General features: G+C 39.2%; 1 protein-coding gene and 1 long non-coding RNA gene across 4 annotated transcripts; one reads left to right on the plus strand and one right to left on the minus strand.

Annotated features, from left to right (window-relative positions):
• Nucleotides 1-2,293: 2,293 nt before the first annotated feature.
• On the minus strand, nt 2,294-19,991 carry LOC134337431 (cold-inducible RNA-binding protein-like). 2 transcript variants are annotated; one of them, XM_063032426.1, is made up of 8 exons: nt 19,836-19,991; nt 15,007-15,111; nt 12,817-12,920; nt 12,293-12,425; nt 11,779-11,824; nt 11,637-11,704; nt 6,534-6,608; nt 2,294-5,901 (listed from the first exon to the last, which is right to left on the minus strand). In XM_063032426.1, exons 2-7 carry the CDS (start codon nt 15,104-15,106, stop codon nt 6,604-6,606), a joined length of 456 nt encoding a protein of 151 aa, XP_062888496.1. In that variant the 5' UTR covers nt 15,107-15,111; nt 19,836-19,991; the 3' UTR covers nt 2,294-5,901; nt 6,534-6,603. The 2 variants fall into 2 exon arrangements, with proteins under 2 accessions (XP_062888496.1, XP_062888495.1); XM_063032425.1 differs by lacking the exons at nt 2,294-5,901; nt 6,534-6,608 and adding an exon at nt 7,709-9,745 and having other exon boundaries at nt 19,836-19,990.
• Nucleotides 19,360-25,993, plus strand: LOC134337432 (uncharacterized). Of its 2 annotated transcripts, XR_010015993.1 has the most exons (4): nt 19,360-19,670; nt 21,645-21,786; nt 22,965-23,096; nt 23,363-23,413. It is a non-coding gene; the product is annotated as an uncharacterized LOC134337432 (long non-coding RNA). The 2 variants fall into 2 exon arrangements; XR_010015994.1 differs by lacking the exons at nt 19,360-19,670; nt 21,645-21,786 and adding an exon at nt 25,969-25,993 and having other exon boundaries at nt 23,056-23,101; nt 23,363-23,454.
• The last annotated feature ends 787 nt before the right edge of the window (nt 25,994-26,780 follow it).

Raw genomic sequence — 26,780 nt, forward strand, 5'->3', positions numbered from 1 at the left:
TCTCAATGAGTTTCTCCCCCACCCCCATTCTTTTGAATTCTGTTGAGTACAAGCCCAGAACCATCCTCATATGGTAGCCCTTTCATTCAAACATTCTCGTTAACTTTCTCTGTCCAATATCAGCGCATCCATGAAGAGCCCAAAACAGCTCACAATACTCCCAAGTGAGGCCTTACCTGTGCCTTCAATTTTACATCCTTGCTTATACATTCTAGGTCTCTCGAAATGAACGCATTGCATTTGCCTTGCTCACCAACTCAACCTGTAAATTAACCTTCAGGGAATCCTACACGAGGTCTCTCTAGTATCTTTACATCTCCGATTTTAGAAAATAGTCTACCCTTTTATTTCTTCTACCATACTTCAGGACACTATTCCATCTGCCATTTCTTTGCCCATTCTATTGTCTAAACCCTTCTGTAGCTTTCCTGCTTCCTCACCACCGTCTATATTCATATCATCCTCAGACTTGGTCACAAAACCATCAACTCTGCCATCCAATTCACTGACATAACAAAATTAAGTTTTTCCATTGGAACACGGTAGTCAAGACAGCCAAAGGCTCCATTTATTCCCACTTTGTCAATCAGCCAATGCTCTTTCCTTGCTAGCTTCTTTCCTGCAATACCATACTGTTAAGCAGCCTCACATGCAGCACCTTGTCGAAGACCTTCTGAAAATCTAAACACAATATCCACAGAATCTCCTTTGTCTATCCAAACTTGTTAGTTCTCAAATTCCAACAGGTTTGTCAGGCAAAAATTTCCTTTAAGGAAACTACGCTATCTTCATATTTTATCATGTCCCTCCAGGTATCCTTAAACCACATCCTTAACAATAGACTGCAACATCTTCCAAACCATTAAGGTTAGATTAGCTGGCCTATAATTTCCTTCTGCCTCTCTCCCTTCTTGAAGAGTGGCATTTGCAATTTTTAGCCCTCAAAAGCATGCCATAATCTATTGATTCTTACTAATGCCAGATAATCTTACCAATTATTAATGCCTTCACAATCTCTTCAGCCACCTCTTTCAGAACCCTGAGGGTGTATTTATCCACCTTCATACCTTTCAGTTTCCCAAGCACCTTCCTTCTCGTCATTTCATCTTTACAACTTACTTTCCTTCTGTTCAAGCTTCCCAATCCTTCAACTATTTTTTTTACTGTTATGCCTTTCTGTACACATTGTTTGCCAGTCTGTATGCACTTTATTCTTTTGAAATTTCTTTGTATGTAAAATACATCTCAGCATAATATATGGTGACATCAGCATACTTTGATAATAAATTTACTTCGAATGCAGGGCTTTCTGAGAAGTATTAATTAAAATGCTACTAACAGAACCATGGATAGAAATGTCAATCACCAATTTCACCTTCGTGCAATCTCAGTAACAAAGTTAGGATCAGTTTACTAGTTTGAGGCATCATGCGTAACAATCTGGAAGTGGTGTTGCAGCTCTATAAAGTGGGTTAGGTGGCACCATGGAGTATTGGAGGCAATTCTAATCACCCAATACAGTAAAGAATGTCAAGCCTTTGGATGCACAGACTATCTGGACTAGAGGGCATGAGCTACTTGGAGATGTTGACAAGCTTGGGTTTTCATTGGAATAGCAGAGGCTAAAGGGAAGACCTGACAGGTATAAATAACAGGGTAGGGAGAAACATCCTCTCCTCCCCCTCCCAAATAATGAAGAATTCAAGATGAGAGCACCATGCCAATATGAGAGGATGGAGTTTTAAGGACATATATAGGGCAAGGGTGGTAGACGTCAGGCAGTTATTACAAGTAAATGTTTTGTGTGGCATGTTTAGCAGACACACTGGCCAAAAGGACCTGTTCTGCTGTTTTGTTATTAACCCCCAACTTGCTAATACTCTAAAGAACTGTCAACATATTTGTGCTCTATTAAATATTGCAACACTTCAGGAATCAATACAATTTTAGGCTAAACTCAAAAACAAATTACATTATAGCAACATGTTAAAATCGATTTGAGCTGTAAGGGATCAAAAGGGTACTGGGTCAGCTCAAGAAACAGTCAGGCTTCTATGCAGAGAAAGGGACCATCAATGCTTCAGGTCAAGACCCAATACAGATGAGGTCAAGCAATTACCCTCCATAAATGCTACCTGGCCTACTGCATTACACCAACATTTTTCCTATTGCCCTTGATTTTCTGTATCTGCAGTCTCACATCAAGGATATAGGAATATCCAAGATATAGATTCAAATGTGTGTGTGCATATTATACTTGAAAAGATGCAACATCCAAAATATCACTTTATTGGTAATCAAAAAAACCATGCAGGAAACTTTTATGGTCACTCAGCATCAATGGAAAGAAAAGAAAGTGAACTTTTCAGAACTATACTCAAATTGTGAGCTCATTTTACATATTCAGGTTATGGGAGCTGTACGTAAAACCAACTTATACGACAGTTTTGAAAGAGAAAATGTGTGATTCAGAACCCCTGGAAAACAAATCCTTAACAAGTATCACCAAGTATATATACACACTTCTGATGCACTCATTTACAAATTCATGTTCATGTTTAATGAAACTACCTCAAAGCCTGAGTTCCTATATTACAGGAAACACAGCATATGCAACATTTTGTAATAAGTTAATTTGCTTCCATTATAAAAAAATAATTAAACAAGACTGCTCAGGCTAAGAAGATATATCAATGCATCCTGGTCCAATTCTTTCCATGCCTCTAAATCCCATTTACCTACAATGAACAATTAGATAACTGGTAGGATGACCATCCTCAGGAACACTTCATCCTTAATAGCATAGCTCAGCAGCAAATAAAAATAAGGGAGAAACATTTGCAACCAGTGACCCATGTAATTTGAGGCCCCCTTTACGGCAGAAACAATCTGTGACAATTACAAGTCACATTTTCAACACTATACATTGGCATGCAAAAGTTTGGGCACCCCAGTCAAAATTTGTGTTACCATGAATAGTTAAGTAAGTAGAAGATGAACAGATCTCCAAAAGTCATAAAATTAAAGGTGAAACATTCTTTTCAACATTTTAAGCAAGATTAGTGTATTATTTTTGTTTTGTACAATTTTAGAGTGGGGGAAAAAAGGAAAAGAGCACCATGCAAATTTTGGGCACTCCAAGAGATTTGAGCTCTCAAATAACTTTTACCAAGGTGTCAGACCTTAATTAGCTTGAGGGCTATGGCTTGTTCACAGTCATTTTTAGGAAAAGCCATGTGATGCAAATTTCAGAGCTTTATAAATACCCTGACTCTTCAAACCTCGTCCCAACAATCAGCAGCCATGGGCTCCTCTAAGCAGCTGCCTAGCACTCAAAAAATTAAAATAAATGATGCCCACAAAGCAGAAGGCTAAGAAGATAGCGAAGCGTTTTCAGGTAGCCATTTCCTCAGTTTGTAATGTAATTAAGAAATGGCAGTTAACAGGAACAGTAGAGGTCAAGTTGAGGTCTGGAAGACCAAGAAAACTTTCCGAGAGAACTGCTCGTAGGATTGCTAGAAAGGCAAATCAAAACCTCCGTTTGACTGCAAAAGACCTTCAGGAAGATTTAGCAGACTCTGGAGTGGTGGTGCACTGTTCTACTGTGCAGCGACACCTGCACAAATATGACCTTTATGGAAGAGTCATCAGAAGCAAACCTTTCCTGCGTCCCCACCGCAAAATTCAGCATCAGAAGTTTGCAAAGGAACATCTAAACAAGTCTGATGCATTTTGAAAACAAGTCCTGTAGACTGATTAAGTTAAAATAGAACTTTTTGGCCGCAATGAGCAATGGTATGTTTGGAGAAAAAAGGGTCAGAATTTCATGAAAAGAACACCTCTCCAACTGTTAAGCACGGGGGTGGATCGATCATGCTTTGGGCTTGTGTTGCAGCCAGTGGCATGGGGAACATTTCACTGGTAGAGGGAAGAATGAGTTCAACTAAATACCAGCAAATTCTGGAAGCAAACAAAAAAAGCTGAAGATGAAAAAGAGGATGGCTTCTAAAACAGGATAATGATCCTAAACACACCTCAAAATCCACAATGGCCTACTTCAAGAGGTGCAAACTGAAGGTTTTGCCATGGCCCTCACAGTCCCCCAACCTAGACATCATTGAAAATCTGTGGATAGACCTCAAAAGAGCAGTGCATGCAAGATGGCCCAAGAAATCTCTCAGAATTAAAGCCTTTTGCAAGGAAGAATGGGTGAAAATCCCGCAAACAAGAATTGAAAGACTCTTAGCTGGCTACAGAAAGCATTTACAAGCTGTGATACTTGCCAAAGGGGGTGTTATTTAGTACTGACCATGCAGGGTGCCCAAACTTTTGCTTCAAGCCTTTTCCCTTTTTTGTTATTTTGAAACTGTAAAAGGAATAAAAAAGTAACCTTGCTTAAAATATTAAAGAAACATGTCACCTTTAACTTTATGCCTTTTGGAGATCCAGTCATCTTTTACTCGCTTAGCTATTCACAGTAACAGAGAATTTGACGAGGGGTGCCCAAACTTTTGCATGCCACTGTATATGAATGCAATGCAAACATAAAAACTGAATTGCTGAAGGCATGTTCCAGTTTACATTAAGACAAACTACTCCAGTACAAAGCTGACACTAGTTAATTACCCAGAGAAGGCAATATTAATCCTAACTACATTAGCCCTTCTGATCTTGGACACCAAACATTCAAGTTCTAATCTTCTATGACAAAGTACACAGTTACAGCAGCCCAGGTTTACTGTCAACTTTGAATGATACCTGTGGCATTTGCAAAGTATTCCTGAACAAAGTGGATTTCCCCCAATTATAAATCATCATATTTGCACATTCCAAAGATGCAATGACAAGTTAATTGGCTACTAGTGTAGGTGAGTGACAGGAGAATGAGAATTAATAGGCACTTGAAATGTAATACTGCAAGGAAATAGGACACATTGGGATAAGATGGAATTGGACCAAATGGCCTAAGTCATTAGAAGACAAGTGTGATGGGGTTACACTAACACCCAAAGGGAAATGTCAAAAGAAATATCGAAACATTATTCAAGTAACAGATGAGGCGCACAACCAAAATCAGTAAATTTATCACAAGGTAACCTTCCCCTACAGGAGAAAGAATACACTTCTGAAATTGACTGCCTAAGTAATGCCCCTTCAGAAAAAGTGTAGTTCTCTGCATAGCATACATCTGCAGATGGTGTGTTAATTGAATGTTATCAAGGAATTTTGGTACACACGCATGTGGTTACCTATCTTAATTGCTAAACTGGCCAACCAGGAACCTAGAAAATTTTTTTTCTTGGCAATCTTTCAAATTTAATACCAAAAATTTAAGGACATCTTAATAGAAAAACATTACAGGTTTAATTTCGCTAAGTTATAAACAAATGAGATTTGGCCTAGTTTCCTACAATATTCTGCCATTTTTGCTTTAGTCACTCAGATTTCAATCATTAAGTTTCAATCATTTTAATTGTTAAAAATAAAAACATTTGGTAGAATTAAAACTCAATTGAAATACATTTTAATAAAATCATTTACAATACATTATTGCTTTTCTTAAAGCAATCAGCAATATAGAAGTCAAATGAGATTAGGTAGTACAATGAATATATCAGGAGAGGAACTGAGGTAACAGGAGGAAAAAAATTGTAATATCCAAAGTGTACACAAACTTAGGTCATAAGATATGTACCAAGTTTTGTTTTTCTTGCAAACTAGAGAGGACTTCACAATTTAATGAATACAATAGTTTTATAATCAAGTTCGGTTTATAATTGGAGGAAAACAAAAACTATACTGAACACAGTTCTAATGAAGTCTTCGTTACCCAAACAGATATTAACTACAACTAATTATTTTTTCCAAATTTTCTTCTTTCTTCCCAGCATATGGGCCAGTCTGAAATAAATAAATAGACCATTAAAAGATTGCTCAATTAATACTCATCCAACAGACACATAGAACAGGAAAGATATTCATGTTTTAGAGCCACAGCTTTCATTTTAATTTTTTTTTAATCATTGTTGTCAATTTCTAGATTGACAAGAAGGTGACAGAAGCAAATGGAGGTTGGGGCTGGAATATGCAGTGGCTTATTAACTTATCAGCCTGTAGTTACTTGGAATGTGGGAGGAAACAAACATCTGGGAGAAACTTGAGGTTGCAGGGAGAATGTGCATACTTCACAGAGGTAACAGAGACAAGAATGGAACACAAGTTGGAGAAGAGCCAGCACTTGTCATTGTGCTGCCCAAGTCAGAACCCTTATACAATTCTAAGAACAAAGAACAAAACCTATTTGGCAACTTGGGAGATTACTTGAAAGCAATATTCCTCTCCTCCCCAACATTCCCACAATTATGCTGATGGAATTAATGCAGCCATTCAAACTAAAATTACAATGATAGTTAATACACAATTCTAATATGAAACAAGATGTACAAAGCATTAAAATACAAGTTAACCCCAGTTTTGTAATTTATCAAATGATTTTAATTGGGACTGAGAAAAAAATAAACTGGAATACTCACTTTCATTTATCGTGACTGAAGTCTCTTCCAAAATTAAAACACGACTGTCATCTTTCTTCAGAGGTTTTTTTTATTCTAAAAACAGAATAAATTAGTGTTAACTTCTTAAATTTCCAATACTAATTTATCACTTTTATATAAGCAGAAAAAGCCAAAAAAATTTAAAGACCATCTTTCAAAACACTTTCAAAGGTTTACAAGTTCTGATGGATGTGTACAAACTAATATGTTAAATTAAATAACATTTACCTCCAGGTTTTTTTTTAAATTGCATTTATACAGTGCATTTCAAACTTGGGATGTCACAAAGCACATTGGCTCATTGTTTTAAATGAGAGCAGTATTCTCATGTCAGAGATAGCCACACACAGCAGGCTTGCTCAAACAGGATTACAATGATGAATGCTAAATAATAGATAATACTGACCATCTAAGAATGCTCGTCTGAAGCTGCCATGGAGCTTTTTGTCCATTTGAGAGCAAGCATAGTAAACATTCGAGACAAATGCACTCTTAGTTGTGACATTGGAGGTGGACAAGGAGAATTTAAGCTTGGAACTGAAAAATCTCCAGATGCCCAACTCATCACAAATGTGGTTTTTTGGAGTACGTGAAAATATTCAACCTAGTGCAACTTATAAGTAGTTAACATTGGCAGGCCCAATAAGTTCTGCATTTATAGAAGTAGTCAGTATACAATGAGAAAATGCTAAAACACCATAGGCACCACTGCTTTTGGGATGCAGGGACTTAGATTGAAATCAGAGGATCTTAAACCAGTCTGGAAACCTGTTATACAACATTGGCAATAACATGCTACACACAGGAGTTGGGATATTTGATGAAAATGCATGAGAAGACAATTTTTTCTCCTCACGGCTGAACAGAATAGTTGACCCATGTTGTTGAGTTACTCGCGACTACGATGTGTAGAAAAGATCAATTTCATACAAGTCCTGCATTGATCTTCGTTCAACGGGAACAGGTCAACTTGGCCTATGTGCATGCAATAGGGGGAAATTTTTTTTTTTTTTTTGAACTGAGAGGTGCACCCTAAAAAGGACCCAAGAAGCAAATCCACTTCAATTTATTCCAATCTATCACGATAACATTCAAAACAAATTGGGTTAACAGAATGGGAAATGTGGACATTGCACAAGAGCAAAAGGAGTTACCTCGAGGCTATGATTATATCCATTGCTGCATTAGTCATAACCAGCTGAAGTTTCTTTGCAGGAGGAATACGTCATTCTTCAATGCCACTACTTTCATCAGAGCCAGCAAAAATCTTGATTTTGTAAAGTATGAAAATCTTTGACAGGTAATGTGGATTGATATCTTAATGTAATATTGCACAGGTTTAAAGGTCAACACAAGCAGCAAGTACCTCAGGTAAGTGTACAAGATATTGGGTAAGGGGGAGAAGGATATGAAAGAATTTAAGTTCTGCATAACTCAAACCATTTAAAAACCTTCAGCATTTTGATGCAAACTAATGTTCCAATTTCTCTCTAAATTGTAAGGTGGATACTATTCCAGAATAGTGTTGAGAAAATTCCTTGAACAGCTATACAAAGCTAATCTAATTTTAAAGATAATTGTTTAATAATGAATGAATATTCCCCTCACTACAAAATTGGTCACTTCACAAATTAAAAACTGCTAATTCTAATTAATTAGGTGAGTTAAGTGGATCTCCCTTGTTTGTTGCTGAATTTAAACTGAAGTGGCCTTCCAAAAAACAAAATTATGAAAGGAGTACATGAGTTGTGAAAGTGGTTTCCACTGATAATTGAGACCAGAACTAGGGGACATAGTCTCAAGATTCTGGGGAATAAATTTCAGAACAGAGGAAAAACTGCTTTACCCAGATCAGTCTATCTGTGGAATTCTCTGCCTACAGAAGCAGTAAAGGCCACATCATTAAATATTTAATACAGCCTAGATAAGACTTTTGCATAGCAGCAAAATTAACCGTTATGGGGAAAAGGCAAGTATGTGAAGCCAAGTTTGCGGCCAGAGCAGCTATGAGCTTATTGAATGGCGGAACAGGTTTGACAAGCCAAGTGGCCTACTTCCACTCCAATTTCTCATGTTCCCTCTTTCTAAAAGGAATACAAATACACATTTTTTTTTGTATATGCTAAAGAAATACAAGACTTACTAGGCTGGAGAGAAGAACAAGGGCAAGACCCAGAGAAATAACTTAAAATAAACAAGCAAATCATAGCCACTTCCAAAATGGCAGGCTCAAATGTTCTTGTTGCTGACAAATGTAGGAAATTCCGATTTCTGATCTCGTAAAATATGAATCTCTACGGGTTACCGATAAGATTTTTCATTACAAAGGGATCTTTTTCTTTAAAAAATCTCTACACATCTTCCTGGTAAATTGTAATGCATTTAGTAAAAATAAAGTTCACTACCCTGAGATTTATAATAAAGGTATGCATGTATAAATATTTAGATTTTGTGCTCAGCCACTAGTTTTCATCCAGGTTGCACAAACTTCAGCCAAATCAATTCAATGTAACACTTACGGTTGATTAAAGCAACAAGATCATGGTGCAAGGTTCTTTAATCAGTTTCCAAAAAGCCAAGTTTATACAAAAAAAGTTTCATCCTCGAGCATGAAATACAGCATGAACAAATGGCCAACTTTATCAGTATATAATTTTCCAAAAACAAGCCTATTAGTTTTTTTTTGTAAATTGTTTCTAAACAATCTCTTAAGTATGTAAGATCCAGCAGATTCAAACATTCTACTGCAATTTTCAATGACAGGCAGAACGACTGAATGTTGATTTACCATCAGGAAAGTCAGTGTATAATTTTATTTAGACGAATGAAAGACAAATAGTCAAATTCTCTGCAGCTAAGACTGATTATAGGCAGCAGAGGGGAAAAAACATCAAAAATTCAAAGAAAAACTGGTAAGACGGGCAAGAACTGATCAAGATTCCAACAGGAAAATGATGATTAAGTCTGCCTTTGTTGCTATAGGCCTAAAAGTGAAAAAAATTGCAATAAATAGACTCAATGGGTCATTGACCTAAAAGTAAATGCACATTCAAGTCAGAAGTTATTACTGTCAATAATATTGATAAATGTTAAACATGTAATTCAGAAGACAACTGCTTTCTGTAGTTCCAAAACTCAAGAGCCAAAAGGATGATGATCTTGATTCAAGGAGATTGATTATTCATTTGTAGCTGGAGGAGGAGAAGCAGGGACAATGTAAAGAATTCATAATACATCTTTTATTTTAATTTAGCTTCTCCATATTCTATCAGATTGTAAAAACAGCAATGGACAGATATCAGTTTTAACATCAGTTTCATCAACTACAGGCTACATTAAGCAGAGCTGAAAAGGGTCCAATAAGTATGTTTAAAATAAGTGGGTAGCCAGCACAAGATTCCAACGGAAGTCTACTATAAGAGCTTCAGTTAAATTTGTCAGTCTTTAAGGCAGAAAGGGAAAGAGACAAGAATGCAGCTAGCAGATGAAACACATTCTGAAGGTGATACCAAATGGCAACAACCACAACAATTTCCTTCAGTCATGATAAAGTTTATGTATGTAGGCAGAAGAGAAAGAAATGCTAAAGTATTATTGCATAAAGGAAACCTTTACAAAGCGAATGTCCTTCAGAAGACTTTGTTATTATTGGAAGAAAAACAGCTTGGGAACTTGAAGCAGAATTTCACAATATAACAGAATTGCAACAACAAAAAAAATTGAAAATTGTATGCTGGCTTGGGAGATAATTAAGTGGAAATTGTCAAAAAGCTCAGTTTTGCAGCTCAACTCTTGGAGCTCTCAGGCCAACAAAATGTAGCAGAGCACAATTTCAGTACATCAGCCAATGTAGTACAAGAATTCCAATACTGCTGATTACCTAGAACATTTTGAACAAAGACCTGTCAGCTACCAGCAGCCAAAAATAATGGGACAGAAACAGGATCTTACTTGCCCTCTAGACAAAATAAATTCATATTGGACAGTTTTTTCCAGTCTGAGGACAAAATAATTTCCATTTGTGAATTTTGTGTTGACTGGATATATTTCTTATCTGATGGAAATTGGTTTAGAAACATTCGCAATAAAGCACAATCCAGATCAATGCTGCAGAATAACCAATAATTTTTCATGAACATGCATGAAAACTAAGTACTTTTATACAATTGTTAAAATTGAAGTTTGAAGCAGAACAGTTGCAAAAAAACTGTAGAGTATACTTAATCTGGATTTTGCACTTTAAAGTCTAATGATCTTAAACACTTTCCAATGAAGAGTATTAAGATCGGGAGATTTTTGTTTTTACAAAACCAGTCTCAACTTTATTTTCACTTTACATTATCTGTGTAGCAATCCCAAATTTCAAAAACACTCAATGATCTAGCTATCCACAGGAACCCTTGTCTCCAAGTTCAATAACACCATTTCAGCCCTTCAAGTGATACATTTACTCTCTCCTAATTTCCAATTCAGTTTGGAGGAAGGAATACATGAGAAGAAAACTTCAGTGCAACTGCACAAAGTTGAATCACAAATCTAAATAACTGTAAACCTGACCAGTATAGCTGCTGAAATCCCAGTAACTGATAATACCTTCAATAAATTAAGAGGATGCTTGCATGTTAACTCTTTCCAGCAAATGTTGTTATGTAAATATATAGATCAGAAGGATTGTTCAGATAGATGTTATAATAAATTTACTGCATTTAAAACTCTATGCCAAAGTACAAAAGACTAAAGGACCTTAAAATGAAAACAACTTGCATTGTCATTTACCCCAGGAAGATGCAATTTGCAACTTTTTTTCACAAAGCAGAACCTGATTTGTACACAGAATGAACATGTTGGGACATGCATGCTAACAAAGGGCTTGGTTTTTCAGGAACATAACAGCTGAGGAAGAATAATTATGTTCAAACATATGCCATAAAATTGTTCTAATCTTATTTTCATTGCTAAATTCTAATTCTACTCGAATCTTAGTCTAGCTGACCAGGAGACTAAAAGTATTCGATCAAGCATTCAGATGTATGAGGCAAATAGTAAAATTAAACCCTTTCAAGCTGTTATAAATGGACATACCATAACTGTCGTAGTCATCTCGGTAAGACCTTCCAGCTGAACTGTTATAGCTATACATGCCTGAGCTCCTAGAATTAAAAGAAAACATTCAGCATATGCAAAACTAAAATGAGGCTCAATGTCCAATAATATAAGAATTTACCTATAATAGTCATTTCCGTAACTGTTTCGTCCACTTCTGTCACCATCTATTGGAAAATATATCAAAATGGTTTGATTTTTGTTGGGAGTGAGAAATCAATCATGGATTAAATATTTACTCAACTTACAAAACCAGTATTAATGGGTATTACACATTAATCCGTTCACAAAGTGACATTCTGATAACCAAATTCACAAACCTCTGGTATTCCATACAGCACAGTGCTCACTACTTGCTATTTAAGGATCCATACTTTATAAAAGCAATGTAATTGTTAACCCGCACTGGAAGACCTAACGACAGTGAGAGAGCGTGGTACCAAACTGAGTTGCATGTAGTCAAGCAAGTATGTTGGGCTTTTACAATAACCTTACAGCATTATCATTTCTATATGGTGAAAAGCCAAGCTACAAGATCAATTCAATTTCAAATTACAATGACAGGGCTGAAGTCATGCCCTCAGGTTACAGGCCTAGTGCCACAGACCAGCAGTCTCCATCACATTAAAAATTACCTCTGTAAAATCCACGGCTACTTCTCCCACCACGGAATCCATAACTTCGTGACTGACCACCTTGGTAACTACGTCCTCTACCTCCAGAGCCTTTTCCTGCTTGGTCTACACGAATTTGCCGACCATCAACTGACTGGAAAATGTCAAAAGGAATATATTATCTTCATAATACAGCAGTTTAATTGATGCCATCCAAGAACAAAGTGTTTTCACAGACAGTAAAATGCAAAACTGAATTTACATTATGTTAATAGATGCAAGACGTTGGGCAGAAAATAACTCCAGTAGGGAAACCGGTTAAATGAGCAGATAAGTAGACCATACTTATTTCATGTGGTGAACTTCAATCCAGTCTTCAAGCAATCTGGAATATGTCTAACTAGATTGGTTGATGTAATAATTTACACACCCTTTTACAATGCCACTGCCTTTCACATCATTTGATGTTCAGATCAAATTTTAAAATTTAAGTACCTTGCATCTACCACTTTGCCTTTAAAAGACCCTTAGCTAGAAATATATACCTTTCCATTCATGGCCATGGCGTCCCTTGCATCATCAGGATTTTCAAAAGTAATAAAACCAAACCCTCTAGATTTGTGTGTGTCTTTATCTTTGATCACAAGGACTGAATATATACCAGGAGAAAAGAGAACAGTATTAGAATTTACCTTTCAATTCATAAATGCATTTAATTTCTGAAGCACCTTAGCATATTTATTGTCAGTGATTTTTTTGCCATAACCATAACATCCTGCAGTTTATGGATTGAGTATTGATGATACAACACTAGAAACAATCTCCCATTTGAAAGAAAATAATAACCTTCAATAGAATAATTTTTGCCTATTTATTAATGCAGCCATTTGTTAAAGGCTGGATTAATACAATACCACATTACACAGAAACCTTTTCATGAACCCGTACTTCAAGCCATATCACCCAAGAGTATCCCTTAGATATTCCTATACGGAACATCACGTTATTATATAGGCTCCTGTTATATTTTAAGATTGGACCAAGAATCTCTTGAATAAAAATGAATGTAACCTCATAGCAATCAGACATCACTGGCTCTTGAAAACACAGGGTGCCAGCATCACTGCCAAAGGTTGCTGAAGAGGAACACTGGAAATTAACATTCATTTCTATTGATACTTGTACAACCACACCCTACTTCAAGCCATCGAGTATGATTCAGCACCAGTGTAACAGCAGGGGAAGACAATAAATATGTTACTTGGCCCACATCAACACCATTCATTACACTACCGGTTGCTCAACCACTGATATACTCGTCTTTACTTAGCTATCCTACCAACACCTTAAATTTATAATAAATCTTGAGGTTTCTCCCTCACCTCACTCCTCAGCATCTCCATCTTTTGCCCATCAACAGATGCTTCAACATCCTTGGCTGGAATCTTAGATTTATTACCCTAACATTCTCTTATTACTACAACGTGTCCCCGGGTTACAAACGAGTTCTGTTCCTCTTTAAGTCCGACTTGTACGCAAGTCTGAACAGGTACATCTGGCATTATTTAGCGTCAGTTAGTCAAACACTTCTCTTAGTATATATTTTACCTTTCTATGCATAGAAAACACTTAAACTTATGTATTTCAATAATTAAACCACTGCATTGCTTAGTAATAATTGTAGCTTTCATCGGGGCAGGGCCTTTCGCATGCTCCATTATTCTCACTTTATCCTTTGAAATTGTTCCGACTGTAGCCTAACGCTTTTCTAATGACCGATGTCATTTCACCTCTTTCCCATCGCTTTATTATCTCCACTTTATTTTCAATCGTGATCATTTTCTGTCAACGGAACAGAAACACTGTTCCGTTGACAGAACGGGGGAGCTAAAGTCCACCCGCACTGAGACAGGTTAAATGGGACAAGTGATGACTGGAAAAGGGGGTCATGGTGAAAAATTTAAGCCAAATGCAAAGTTACACACTCAGTGTTAACGGCAACATGATCCAACTTAAAGTGGTGGATGGCGGTCCCCTTCCTCAAGCCAATGAATTTTTAATATAATAGGCTTTATGGCAGGCTGCTCGTAAGTATGAGTTGTTCATAAGTCGGATGTTCGTAACTCGGTGACACACTGTATTATCTAATCTGCTCCCTCGTATATTGCTCAGCAAGTGCTTCCCACTCATTTTATGTATTTGCATCTCCTAACTTACTGTCCACAAATATCCTTATTTAACACCCAAATACAGTATGAACAGCTAATCATTTTTACCCTCTTGCACTCCCTTGCCCCTCCCAGCGGGTCTTACTGAAATCAGCAGCCCAAGTATCAATTCTTATCATGGATTTTAAACATGCAGAGCAAGACAATCTAGTCTGTACTGCAGTATACAGCCAGCAGACAAATGACTTGGTTTTACAATTATTTAACGATCTGTTAACTGAAAATTAATGCAATTGGATTTCAAACCAAAAATGAATTTAGAAACAAGATCCTGTTGGCTTGAAACTTCATTTCAGGTTTAAAGAGTACAATAGGTACCTAGCAAACAGCTAGCCTTGTTATCTCAATAATTTGTTGAATTTTCAAATACCCAATTTAGAAAGAATTCCTTTTCCTGGCAGTTAACACATGAAATTATATATTAACATAGCAGAAGCTAGCCACTCCCCTACACTTGCAGGGGAATGGCCACATTCAGGTTGGTCAAAATGAACATTAAGACCTTACCATCACGAACTTCACCATACTTGGAAAATAACTGCTCCAATGATTGTTCATCTGTGTCAAAGCTCAGCCCACCAACAAAAAGTTTTCCTTCATCAGACATGGTTTCTGAAAAGGAAAAATATTTCTGGATCAAAACATGTTGAAAATTCCCAGGTTAAAACTCTGGCCACTGCTAACATTACGCTTCATTCTAAAGTGCACCAACTATAGAATATTGATGCTCCTTTAACATCAAGTTTAATTTGTGTAAAAGGATTAAGAAACATGGTATAATACCAACATGCTTGCAGATAAATCCTTAAAACGAAGTAGTGATAGATGTATTGTCACCTGACGTGACAACTGAAATATTGAAGCAACTACCTCAATCCATTCCAGTTAATAAATGTAATACAACTGAAGGAATAGAACCCCAGTTTGAGTTTATCCACAGCATTTGCCCTTTAGAATACAATTTACCCCATATCTGGATAGAATAAAACTGAATGCATGATGAAGGTCACCATTTCCTAAGTATATATTAATAATGTGCAGCTTTTAAAAGATAAAAAAATTCTTTTGGAAGGGATTAAGTGAGTAATTTATATGAATACACATTAATATGGATATATTTTAAACACATTCAAAATGGCTTAGATAACATTAACTCTGTGTAACCATTAATCCAAGTTGTTCAACCTTTGCAATCAATAGAATGCATGTTACTTTTAGAATGCAAGAAATAGGAGCAGGGAACAGGCCATCTGGCCCATCAAACCTGCTCCACCATTCAATAAAATCATCTCCACCAACCTGCCTTTTCCCTATAACCCTTAATTTACCCTACTATACAAAAATATTTAAGACAAGGTTGGATATATATGTATTGAGCCAGCCTCCGCTGCTTCATTCAGCAGAAAATTCTACAGATTCACCACTCTCTGGGAAAAACAGCTCCTCATCTCCATCCTAAATTTACTTCACTGAATCTTGAGGTTATGTCCCCTAATTCTAGTCTCACCTACCAGTGGAAACAACTTTCCTGCCTCTATCTTATCTATCCCTTTCATAATTTTATGCTTCTATTAAGATATCCTCTCATTCTTCTGAATTCCAGCAAGTACAGTGCCAGGCGACTCAATCTTTCCTTACAGTCTCACCCCCTCACCTCTGGACTCGACTATGTGAACCTCCTCCGCACCACCTCCAACGCCAGAATATCCTTCAAGCAAGGAGACATCTGCACATAATACTCCAAATGCGGCCACAGCAATACCCTCTACAGTTGCAGCATAACCTCCCTGCTCTTACACTCAATCCCTCTAGCAATGAAGACCAACATTCCATTTGCCTTCATGATAGCCTGCTGTACCTGCAAACCAACCTTTTGTGATTAATGCACAAGCACTTCCAAGTCCTTCTGCACAGCAGCATGCTGCAATCTTTTACTACTTAAATAATCTGATCTTTCATTTTACCTTCCAAAGTGGATGACTTTGCATTTACCAACATAGTACTCCATCTGCCAGACTCTTGCCCACTCACAACCTCTCACTCTCTCTACAGACTCTCAATATCCTCTGCACAATTTGCTTTCCCATTCAATTTAGTGTCATCAGCAAACTTAGGCACACTAAACTCGGTCCCTTCTCCAAGATTATTAATGTATAACATGAACAGTTGCAGGCCCAGCACCAACCCCTGCAGCACACTGCTCTCCACTGAGTGCCAACCAGAGAAACACCCATGCAACTCTGCTTTCTATTGGTTAACCATGCTAATACATCACCCCCAACTCTATGCATCCTTATCTTGGATAAGTCTTTAATGTGGCATTTATCAAACACTTTCTGGAAATCAAAGTAAATAATGTCTATCTGATCCCATCTATCCACTGCACTCGTTATATCCTCAAAGAACTCCAGGAAGTTTGACAGACAGGACCTGCCTTTGCTGAATCCACACTGCAATGCCTGATGGATCCATTTCTTTCCAGATGCCTTGCTATTTCTTCAATAACTTCGTATTTTCCCTACTACAGATGTTAAACTGGCCTATAGTTACCTGCCTTTTGCCTACATTTTTTCCTTGAACAGTGGCGTCACATTAGCTTTCTTCCAATCCACCAGGACCCACAGAATCCAGAGAATTTTGGTATATTATCACCAAAGCCTCAACTATAACCTCTGCCATTTCTTAAGAGTACCCTGGGAGGCATTCCATTAGGACCAGGCAGCCTATCTTTATATCCACAAGTTTGCTTAGCACTACCTCCCTAGTGATGGCTATTTTAAGCGACATTCAAACAAAATTAAGTGCAAGAAACACAGTAAAGCTAAGAGTTATTGATAAATGCTCGAAATTCAGGCTAACATGGATGTTAGGAATCATCTAGCTGGTTATGCAGTTGGAACAGACATACCAGATGCTGGATTCAGCACATCTTTGCTGAGCTTTCCAACCTCCCATCTTTACACCACAACTGGTGTGTGGCTGGATCCCATTCATTTGAAAACGTGGTTACTGGATTTTTCCCACCTGATCTGCACAAATTTGCCATCCATTAACTGATTTAAGCAATGTATTATTGTCATACTACAGTTTAAATGGTACCATCTAAGAAAGTGTTTCGCTTGGTCTACTTAATCAGCTGCTCATTTAACCTAATGTTTCCCTACTCGAGTCATTTTCTACCCAACAAACTGTGACAGCAGTTTCTATTTAATTATTTTCAAGCTTTTAATAAGATAAATTTAGGTATTTTTCAGCAGATCTAATTATGTGTTAAACACAAGGGCCATTTTTAAGACCTGCAAAAGGCAATCAGGGTCAGCAACCAGATACAAAGAATTATAGAACATTACAGCACAGAAACAGGCCCGCAGGAGGCCCAACGAGTCCATGTCAATCTATTGTTCTGCCCAGTCCCACTGACCTGCACCCAACAGCTAATACCAAGTACACAAGGGAGATTCGCTAGGCCACAAGTCCTAATATTGTACTATCAGAAAGATATTCACATAATACTTTTCGCCCTCCCACGGACATCCCAAAACACTTTCAAGCCAGATTATTCACTTTTCAACATACTGTAGTGACAAAAAAAAATCACAGCCAGGAAGCACACAAACTTTTTTATTATATTATTTGGAGACACTATGTGGAATAGCCCTTCCAGTCACACTGCCCAGCAATCCCCAATTTAACCCTAGCCTAAATACAGGACAATTTACAATGATCAATTAACCAACCCATCAGTACATCTTTGGACTGTGGGAGGAAACTGGAGCACCGGGAAGAAACCACGTGGTCATAGGGAGAACAAACTCCTTCCAAACAATCAAATTGAAGCACATGTACAAGGAACATAACACTCATTATTTTTGTCACCTTCAAAGGCCTCCTCCAAATATTGTTCAGCATACCAGGTAATACTTCAAAATAAAATGCCAAGCACCTGGACAAAACCATTCCACTTATGTAAATTCTAAAACTTATTTTAAATATTTTGTACCCACCACTATCACTTCCTCTGGGAGCTTGTTCTGATATGAAAAGTAGCCCTTCAGGTTATGTTTAAAACTGCCTCTTCTCACCATGTGCCCTCTAGTTCTACACTCCCCCACCCTGGGAAAAAATGCTGTGACCACACAATTTTATAAACCCCTATAAAGTCACCCCTGAGCCTCCTTCACTCCAGGACAATGTGCTGGACTACTCAGCCTCTCCTACAACTCATGCCCTCTAGTCTTGCTGGAATCTGGAGCAACTATCTCCTGGAGGATCTCAGCATCTGCTGGAGCAGGGGAGAAAAAAAAGATTTATCAACAGTTCAGAATCAGGTTGATTATCACTAGCTATGTCGTGAAATGTCTTTGCGGCAGTACAATCAAATAAAACGTATCTACACAGCGCATAACAGGCCCTTCGGCCCACAATGTTGTGCCGACCACGTAACCTACTCTAGAAACTGCCAAGAATTTCCAAAAATACGGAAGGGGGGGGGGACAGTTAAATTAAATAAGCAGAGCAAGAGAGTGTCAGCGTTCATGGTTTAATGTACATTCAGAAATTAGATGACGGGAGGGGGGTTGAAAAGACTTGAAACAGACGCTGACTGACACTGAAGATCCTCCAGCACCTCTCCCCCGCCCCCCACCCCCCCCCACACGCGCGGCCAAGTCCTATTGCGCGCCCCGGCTAAATGTTTTCTGCTTATCGCCCATATGAATCTTGCCTGCACTCTTTCCGAATATTAGGCATACTTCTTGGGGGGGGGGGCGGGGAGAGGGTGAGAGAGAGAAGAGGCGCGGAGGGGACTAAACACAGCCATGTTTGACTTGCATGAGGCTCGGGGGGGGGGGGGAGAGAAGGAAGCAGAAGCTGCGGAGCCGCTTCAGCTCCTCCGCCATCTTACCGCCTCGGCGCCATTTTAAGAAGCGCGCACGAATCACCAAACCCACCAGCAGATGCCATCATCTACCTTTTATTTTTGTAATTGATGAGATTATACCGTGTTCTGCCACCACAAGATAAATTTCACGCCGTAAGCTATTAGTAATCAACCAAATTCGGAAATGGCCGGGCCTTGAGACACCGAATCGACCTTCGGATGGCGCGCCACGTTCTCCCACACTGAGCCACCCCTCATTAAAAATCGGTTTAAGTCCTAGACGTTGCTCACGGTAAGCTCTGCGGCAAGGACGTTTCAATTTTAAGGTCTAATTCTACGTCACTAAAATCTAAGGCTCTGGATAAACAAACCTTAACCATTAAACACGAGAAAATTCGATTTAAATCGCCGTCTGAATTAATTCCAAACCACCGGTAACCTCATTCCTTGAACTCACCGTGTTTAAGTGTTTTTTAAATTAGCAAACGGCTCAGTGCTCGACAACACCACCTCTTCCGCTCCGAAACAACAGAATGAGAACGAAAGGAGGAAAAATACTTCTTCCTGTCCTGTTTTGTCAGCACTGCGCAGACGCGGCGAGGTAATTCCCTCTACTTTCCCTGCGAGCAGGCACCAACCTTGACAGTGCGCAGGCGCAGCGGATGGATTTGCATTTTTAAACTAAACGGTCCTATCCCGCTGTGCCGGTACTACTTTCCCGCCGCATTCGGAACTGAACAACATGACGCATGCGCATGCGTAGAGTGTCAACGGGGCCTTGTTAATCCTTTCCTGCCTGATAATATATTGAAATTTATTTCGCAGCATCCACAAAATTTTGACACCCCTAAAATTTAACTACCTCGGCTATGCATATATTCAATGACACAAATTTGGCTCTCTGAAATAAAGAGTTTTGAAATCTCACAATCCTCTTAGAACAAAAAATCCACATTGTTTTTACCTTAAATGGATCACCTCTTATTCTGAAATATTTACTCCTTTTTTGGAAATCCATTTGGTTTATTATTGTCACATGCACCGAAATACAGTAAAAGACTTGTTTTTTTAACCGAACCATACTGATTTATTAAGTGTACTGGACTCAGAGGGAAATGGATCAACCATGATGACGTGGCAGAGCCGACTTGATGGGCTGAATGGCCTAATTCTGCTCCTACGTCTCGTACCATTCCCTGTTCTGTTTATTCTGATCTCAGCCACCTATACAGATCCATTGAAATTCAAGAAATAACACCTTCAATCTTCATGATTCAATGATGAATTCAATACATTTCCATTACAATCATTGCTTTACTTGACAGCTCGTTCTAGTAGTCATTCTGTTGTTGCTATTTACGCTTGCTCTCAAATTGTCTTTTTTTTCAGTTGTCTTATTACAGCTTATTTGTATTATATCATTTTCCCTTTCGTCCTTTAATCTGTCCTGCCTTCCGTCATATTACACACAGACATTATTTTGTTCTTTCTTCTTGTCTTCCCGTGTTGTTTAAGAATCTATCAACACTGAGTTTCAGATTTAACATCAGTTCTGAAACTGTTCCTGGTTGGATGACCTGTTAACTAATTCCAGAAGGTTCTATTTTTATTTCTACTTTAGCTGTGATTATTGATGTATACTAGTTGTTGGATAGGACAGCACTCTTTTGGAGTCTAATGATATCATGAGATCGTAGGATCCACCAGGACCTCAGTTTAATTCCTGATCTGAGGAAAAAAAGGAAACACTCTCAGTCCTTCACTGAAATGTCACTCCAGATTTATGTGTTCTCATCTCTGCGTGAGTCCAGGACCACATGAGCTGCTCATATGTGATGTGTTCAGCCCAATACATCACGGGCACATCCCACTCTGCACCAAAAATGTCTACATGGCATGCTGCCTCAAGAAGGCAATATCTATCATCAGAGACCCTCCACTATCCGGGCCATTGCATTTCTTCGCCACTACTATTGGGCAGAAGCTACAAGAATCCTGAAGTCCACACCACCATGTTTGAAAACAGCTATTTCCCTTCAACCATTTGGTTCTTGAACCAATCGGCACCACCCTAATCACTACCACAGTGTGGCAACACCGCAACCACTTTGCACTACCTTGCTTTTCATTTCCTCTAATTGGTATTGATTTAGCATTGTCACGTGTACAAAAATGTAGTGAAAAGCTTCTCTTGCATATCATTCATAATCGTGTTCTTTCATGCATAATTTATGCATAATTTGTGTTTATCTTGTGCAATTTGTAGTCCTAATGCTAGGTGCTGGTGATGCTAATGAAAGAAAGTTTCTCATTGTACCTGTGCATACATGTACTTGTGCTTATTCCAATAACTCAACTTTGACATTGACTGAAAAGAAGGAAGAGTACCATGGTTTTGGTATATATCGGTGAGTTACATTTTAATATAGAGGGTTTAATTAAGAAGTTTACAGATGATATAATATTTGGTAATTCACCTATCACCTTCAGCTAGTCCCCTTCCCCTCCTCCTCCACCTTTTTATTCTGGCATCTTCCCCCTTCCTTCTCAGTCCAGAAGAAGGGTCTCGGCCCGAAATGTCAACAATCTATTCATTTCCATAGATGCTGCCTGTCCTGCTGAGTTCCTGCAGCATTTTGTGTGTGTTGCTTTGGATTTCCAGCATCTGCAGACCTTCTTGTGTTCATAATATTTGGTAAGATATTCAACAGTGAGGACAAATGATAGAGACCGCAGGAAAATATGAAGAGACCTGCGGAAAACTGGCAAATTAAGATCAGTCTGGAGATCTGTTGAATAATATATTAGGTAAGGGTAAAGTAACACACAATTATAAAGGTTGAGAGATTTTGGACAATATGTTCGTGCATCCTTAAACAATAACGTGACAGATATAGTGGTTAAAAGGGCAAATAGAACACCTTACTTTAGTAGCTGAGATGCGGAATATAATAGGAAAGAGGTTATGCCAAAACTGCTTATTTTGACCAATGTTTACAGAAGCACCATTGGGTGTCCTGACCAGCTGCATAACTGTCTGATATGGGAATTGCAAGGCCTCTGACCACATGTTCCTCCAAAGGATTACAAGCACAGCTGAGAGGATCATTGGGGTCTCTTTTCACTCATTAGAGATATTTCTCAGGAGCACTGTGCACACAGGACCCTTAGCATTGTCAATGATCCTTCCCATCCACGGTTTCTTTGAAATTTTCGGGCTGAGAGGAAATTAAATTGACGGGCCTAGACAGGTGTAGATAGGATGAACCTGCTTTACTTAAGCCAGTATTGGTCAAGCTGCTGCCTTACAGCTGCAGTGACCAGAGTTTGATCCTATCTTCCGTGCAGTGTGTGTGGAGTTTGCATGGTCTTCCTGCAACCAGATAGGTTTCCCTTGGAACTCTGGTTTTCTTCCACTTTCGTCAAATGTATTAGTCGGTAGATTCATGAGTTATTGCAAATGTCCGTAGTGTAGGTGGGGGGTCTGATGGGTACCTGAGAGGAAGAGAGTAGGTTATGGGGAAAACACTGGGGAGTGGGATTATTGAGAAGCTCTAAAGTTAATGGTCCTTCTTTTATATTACAGAACGTAGAACTTCACAGCACAGCACAGGTCCTTCAGCCCGCAGTGTTGTGCCTGTCGTGTTCTGTAACTCCAGAAACTCATCAACAGGAAAACACAGAAGCCTGGGATAACTTGTCTACTTCTTTTGCTTTAGTAAGGTGCTCATATATGCTATTCACTTGATACTTCTTACGTATAACCCATAATGAATTATGTAAATAAAGAATGCTTAATCAGATAATATATTTATACTATTGTTTTAAATATTACTGAAATACTAAATATACACTGCACTCCTCCCTGCTTAATTATGAGCTCCAACTCAATATAGAACACATCTCAACTCAAATATGTAATGTATTGCTCTCTGGTCATTTTATAAAAATAATAATAATAATAACACATTATTAATCCCACAGATACGAGGAAATCTGCAGATGCTGGAAATTCAAGCAACACACACAAAAAATGCTCGTGAACGCAGCAGGCCAGGCAGCATCTATAGGAAGAGGTACAGTCGACGTTTCGGGCTGGGACCCTTCGTCAGGACTAACTGAAAGAAGAGGTAGTAAGAGATTTGAAAGTGGGAGGGGGAGGGGGAGATCCAAAATGATAGGAGAAGACAGGAGGGGAGGGGTGGATCTAAGAGCTGGAAAATTGATTTGCAAAAGGGATACCAGGCTGGAGAAGGGAGAGGATCATGGGACGGGAAACCTGGGGAGGGAGAGAAGGGGGGAGGGGAGCCCGGAGTGTGGAGACCAGGCAAGGAGTTATAGTGAGAGGGACAGAGGATCAATTTCTCCTTTGGCTCCTCCCACTTCCTCCAATCTAAAGGTGTAGCCATGGGCACCCGTATGGGTCCCAGCTATGCCTGCCTTTTTATTGGGTTTGTGGAACAATCCATGTTCCAAGCCTATACTGGAAAAAAAAATTTAATTAAAAAAAATAATACTGGTATCTGTCCCCCTCTTTTCCTTCACTACATCGACAACTGCATTGGCGCTGCTTCCTGCACGCATGCTGAGCTCGTTGACTTCATTAACTTTGCCTTCAACTTTCACCCTGCCCTCAAGTTTACCTGGTCCATTTCCGACACCTCCCTCCCCTTTCTTGATCTTTCTGTCTCTATCTCTGGAGACAGCTTATCTACTGATGTCTACTATAAGCCTACGGACTCTCACAACTACCTGGACTATTCCTCTTCCCACCCTGTCTCATGAAAAAATGCCGTCCCCTTCTCACAGTTCCTCCGTCTCCGTCTCCGTCTCAGGTTGAGGCTTTTCATTCCAGGACGAAGGAGATGTCTTCCTTTTTTAAAGAAAGAGGCTTCCCTTCCTCCACCATCAACTCTGCTCTCAAACGCATCTCTCCCATTTCACGTACATCTGCTCTCACCCCATCCTCCTGCCACCCCACTAGGAATAGGGTTCCCCTTGTCCTTACCTACCACCCCACCAACCTCCGGGTCCAACATATAATTCTCCATAAGTTCCGCCACCTCTAACGGGTTCCCACCACCAAACACATCTTTCCCTCCACTCCTCTTTCTGCTTTCCGCAGGGATTGCTCCCTACGCGACTCCCTTGTCCATTCGTTTCCCCCCCCCATCCCTTCCCACCAATCTCCCTCCCGGCACTTATCCTTGTAAGCGGAACAAGTGCTACACACGCCCTTACATTTCCTCCCTTACCACCATTCAGGGCCCCAGACAGTCCTTGCAGGTGAGGCAACACTTCACCTGTGAGTTGGCTGGGGTGATATACTGCGTCTGGTTCTCCTGGTGCTGCCTTCTATATATTGACGAGACCCGACGCAGGCTGGGAGACCGTTTCGCTGAACACCTACGCTCTGTCCGCCAGAGAAAGCAAGATTTTCTGGCGGCCACACATTTTAATTTCACGTCCCATTCCCATTCTGATATGTCTATCCACGGCCTCCTCTACTGTCAAGATGAAGCCACACTCTGGTTGGAGGAACAACACCTTATATTCCATCTGGGTAGCCACAAATCTGATGGCATGAATATTGACTTCTGTTAATGTCCCTCCTCCCCTTCACACCCTATCCCAAATTTATTTGTTTAATATATTTGTTATTTTCCCCCCCTTTTTTCTCTCTCTCTCTTTTTTCTCCCTCTGTCCCTTTCACTATAACTCCTTGCCTGCTCTCCACCCTCCGGGCTCCCCTCCCCCCTTCTCTCTCTCCCCAGACTTCCCATCCCATGATCCTCTCCCTTCTCCAGTCTGGTATCCCTTTTGCCAATCACCTGTCCAGATCTTGGCTCCATCCCTCCCCCTCCTGTCTTCTCCTATCATTTTGGATCTCCCCGTCCCCCTCCCACTTTCAAATCTCTTACTAACTCTTCTTTCAGTTAGTCCTGACAAAGAGTCCCGGTCTGAAATGTCGACTGTACCTCTTCCTATAGATGCTGCCTGGCCTGCTGCATTCCACCAGCATATTTTGTGTGTGTTTCTTGTTATTAATACCAAGTGGGAAATTCTTTTGTTACAGCAGCAACCTAAAGCATTCTGCAATGAATAGTGGTATCGATTCTAAATGTTCCTGCATTACTTTCATTATATCACAAAGCTCATTTCAGCTGGTTTAGTTGGAGCAGTCAAACTTCTAAGCAAACTGTAGGCTGTATTGTACTCAGTAACACAGGCACTTGCTTTTCATCAGCTATTTCAATTGATTCAAAACACTGCTCAGTTCATTCAGTCTTCTTCATCCAGTTAAACGCATCTCCCTTCCCAATGTAGCCAGCCATTTCTGCTTTTTATTTATTTATTATTATTATCACTGCCCGATACTCACTGTGTACGAACCCATGAATTTAATGTGTTTTCAGCCTTTTTTCTCGTATCTCTCTTCCCTTGTGAAGAAACACGTGCTGCACTCTTTTTTGAAAGCCGAATGTCTCTCTCTTCCCCTTGTTGAAAAAGACAACATGTTGCACTTTAACGGTGATCTTGGATTCATTTTAAAACCTCCTCATCACCACTGTTATATTTTGTAATTTCAGAAACAAATCAAAAGCAAAACACGGGAGCCTGGGACAACTTGCCTACTTCGTTTTACATTAGTAAGGCACTCACATATAATGTAGTTGTATAATGATGTATGTCATTCGTGTACTACTTCCATACAGTATAACCCATTATGACTTATATAAATGAGGAATGTTTAATGAAACAATATATTTACAATATTACTCATGTAAGGGGGTTTCGTCTCTTATGTTACTGCGTAGGCTAATTAAAATGGCTTCTTTGTTATACTTGGGAATGCTTCTTTGTTATGTTAAACGCTGAGAAAGTTTTTGCGCTAGCAGCTTGTTTCGGGTTAGGAGTGTGATAAGAATATGTCACGAACCAATTGGGATAGTTGTTATGTTTTTGGTGTATTTGAAGATACTGTATGCGCGGGGTTTTGGGGCAGAAGGCGGGAGAGAGAGTCAGAGGATGGACCAGGTGCTGTGAGTCCGCTAACGGGGTTGGACCCCTAGGAGGGCGTTCAGCGAAGAGACGGAGACGGACACGTGTGGAGCGTCTGGTCGACCACCGTTGTTAGTCCCAGGCAGCTGGTCGAGGTGGTCTGAGGGGTCGCAGGGTGAAGAAGAAGGGTCCTGAGCTCCAACTGTTTGTGCACGAAGAGACTGAACTTTGATAAGCCTTTTATTTTCCTTTTATATTTTATTCTCTATTAATTATATTGTTCCAGTAATATCTATAAACTGTAAATCATTTAATTGTATCTGGTGTATTGTCTGTTATTTGGGCGGGGTGGGGTACATCACACAGCATCCACACAAACGAATTACCCAGTTTGGTGGGG

The sequence above is a fragment of the Mobula hypostoma genome, chromosome 24 (genome assembly GCF_963921235.1).
Source record: "Mobula hypostoma chromosome 24, sMobHyp1.1, whole genome shotgun sequence".
Lineage (NCBI taxonomy): Eukaryota > Metazoa > Chordata > Chondrichthyes > Myliobatiformes > Myliobatidae > Mobula > Mobula hypostoma.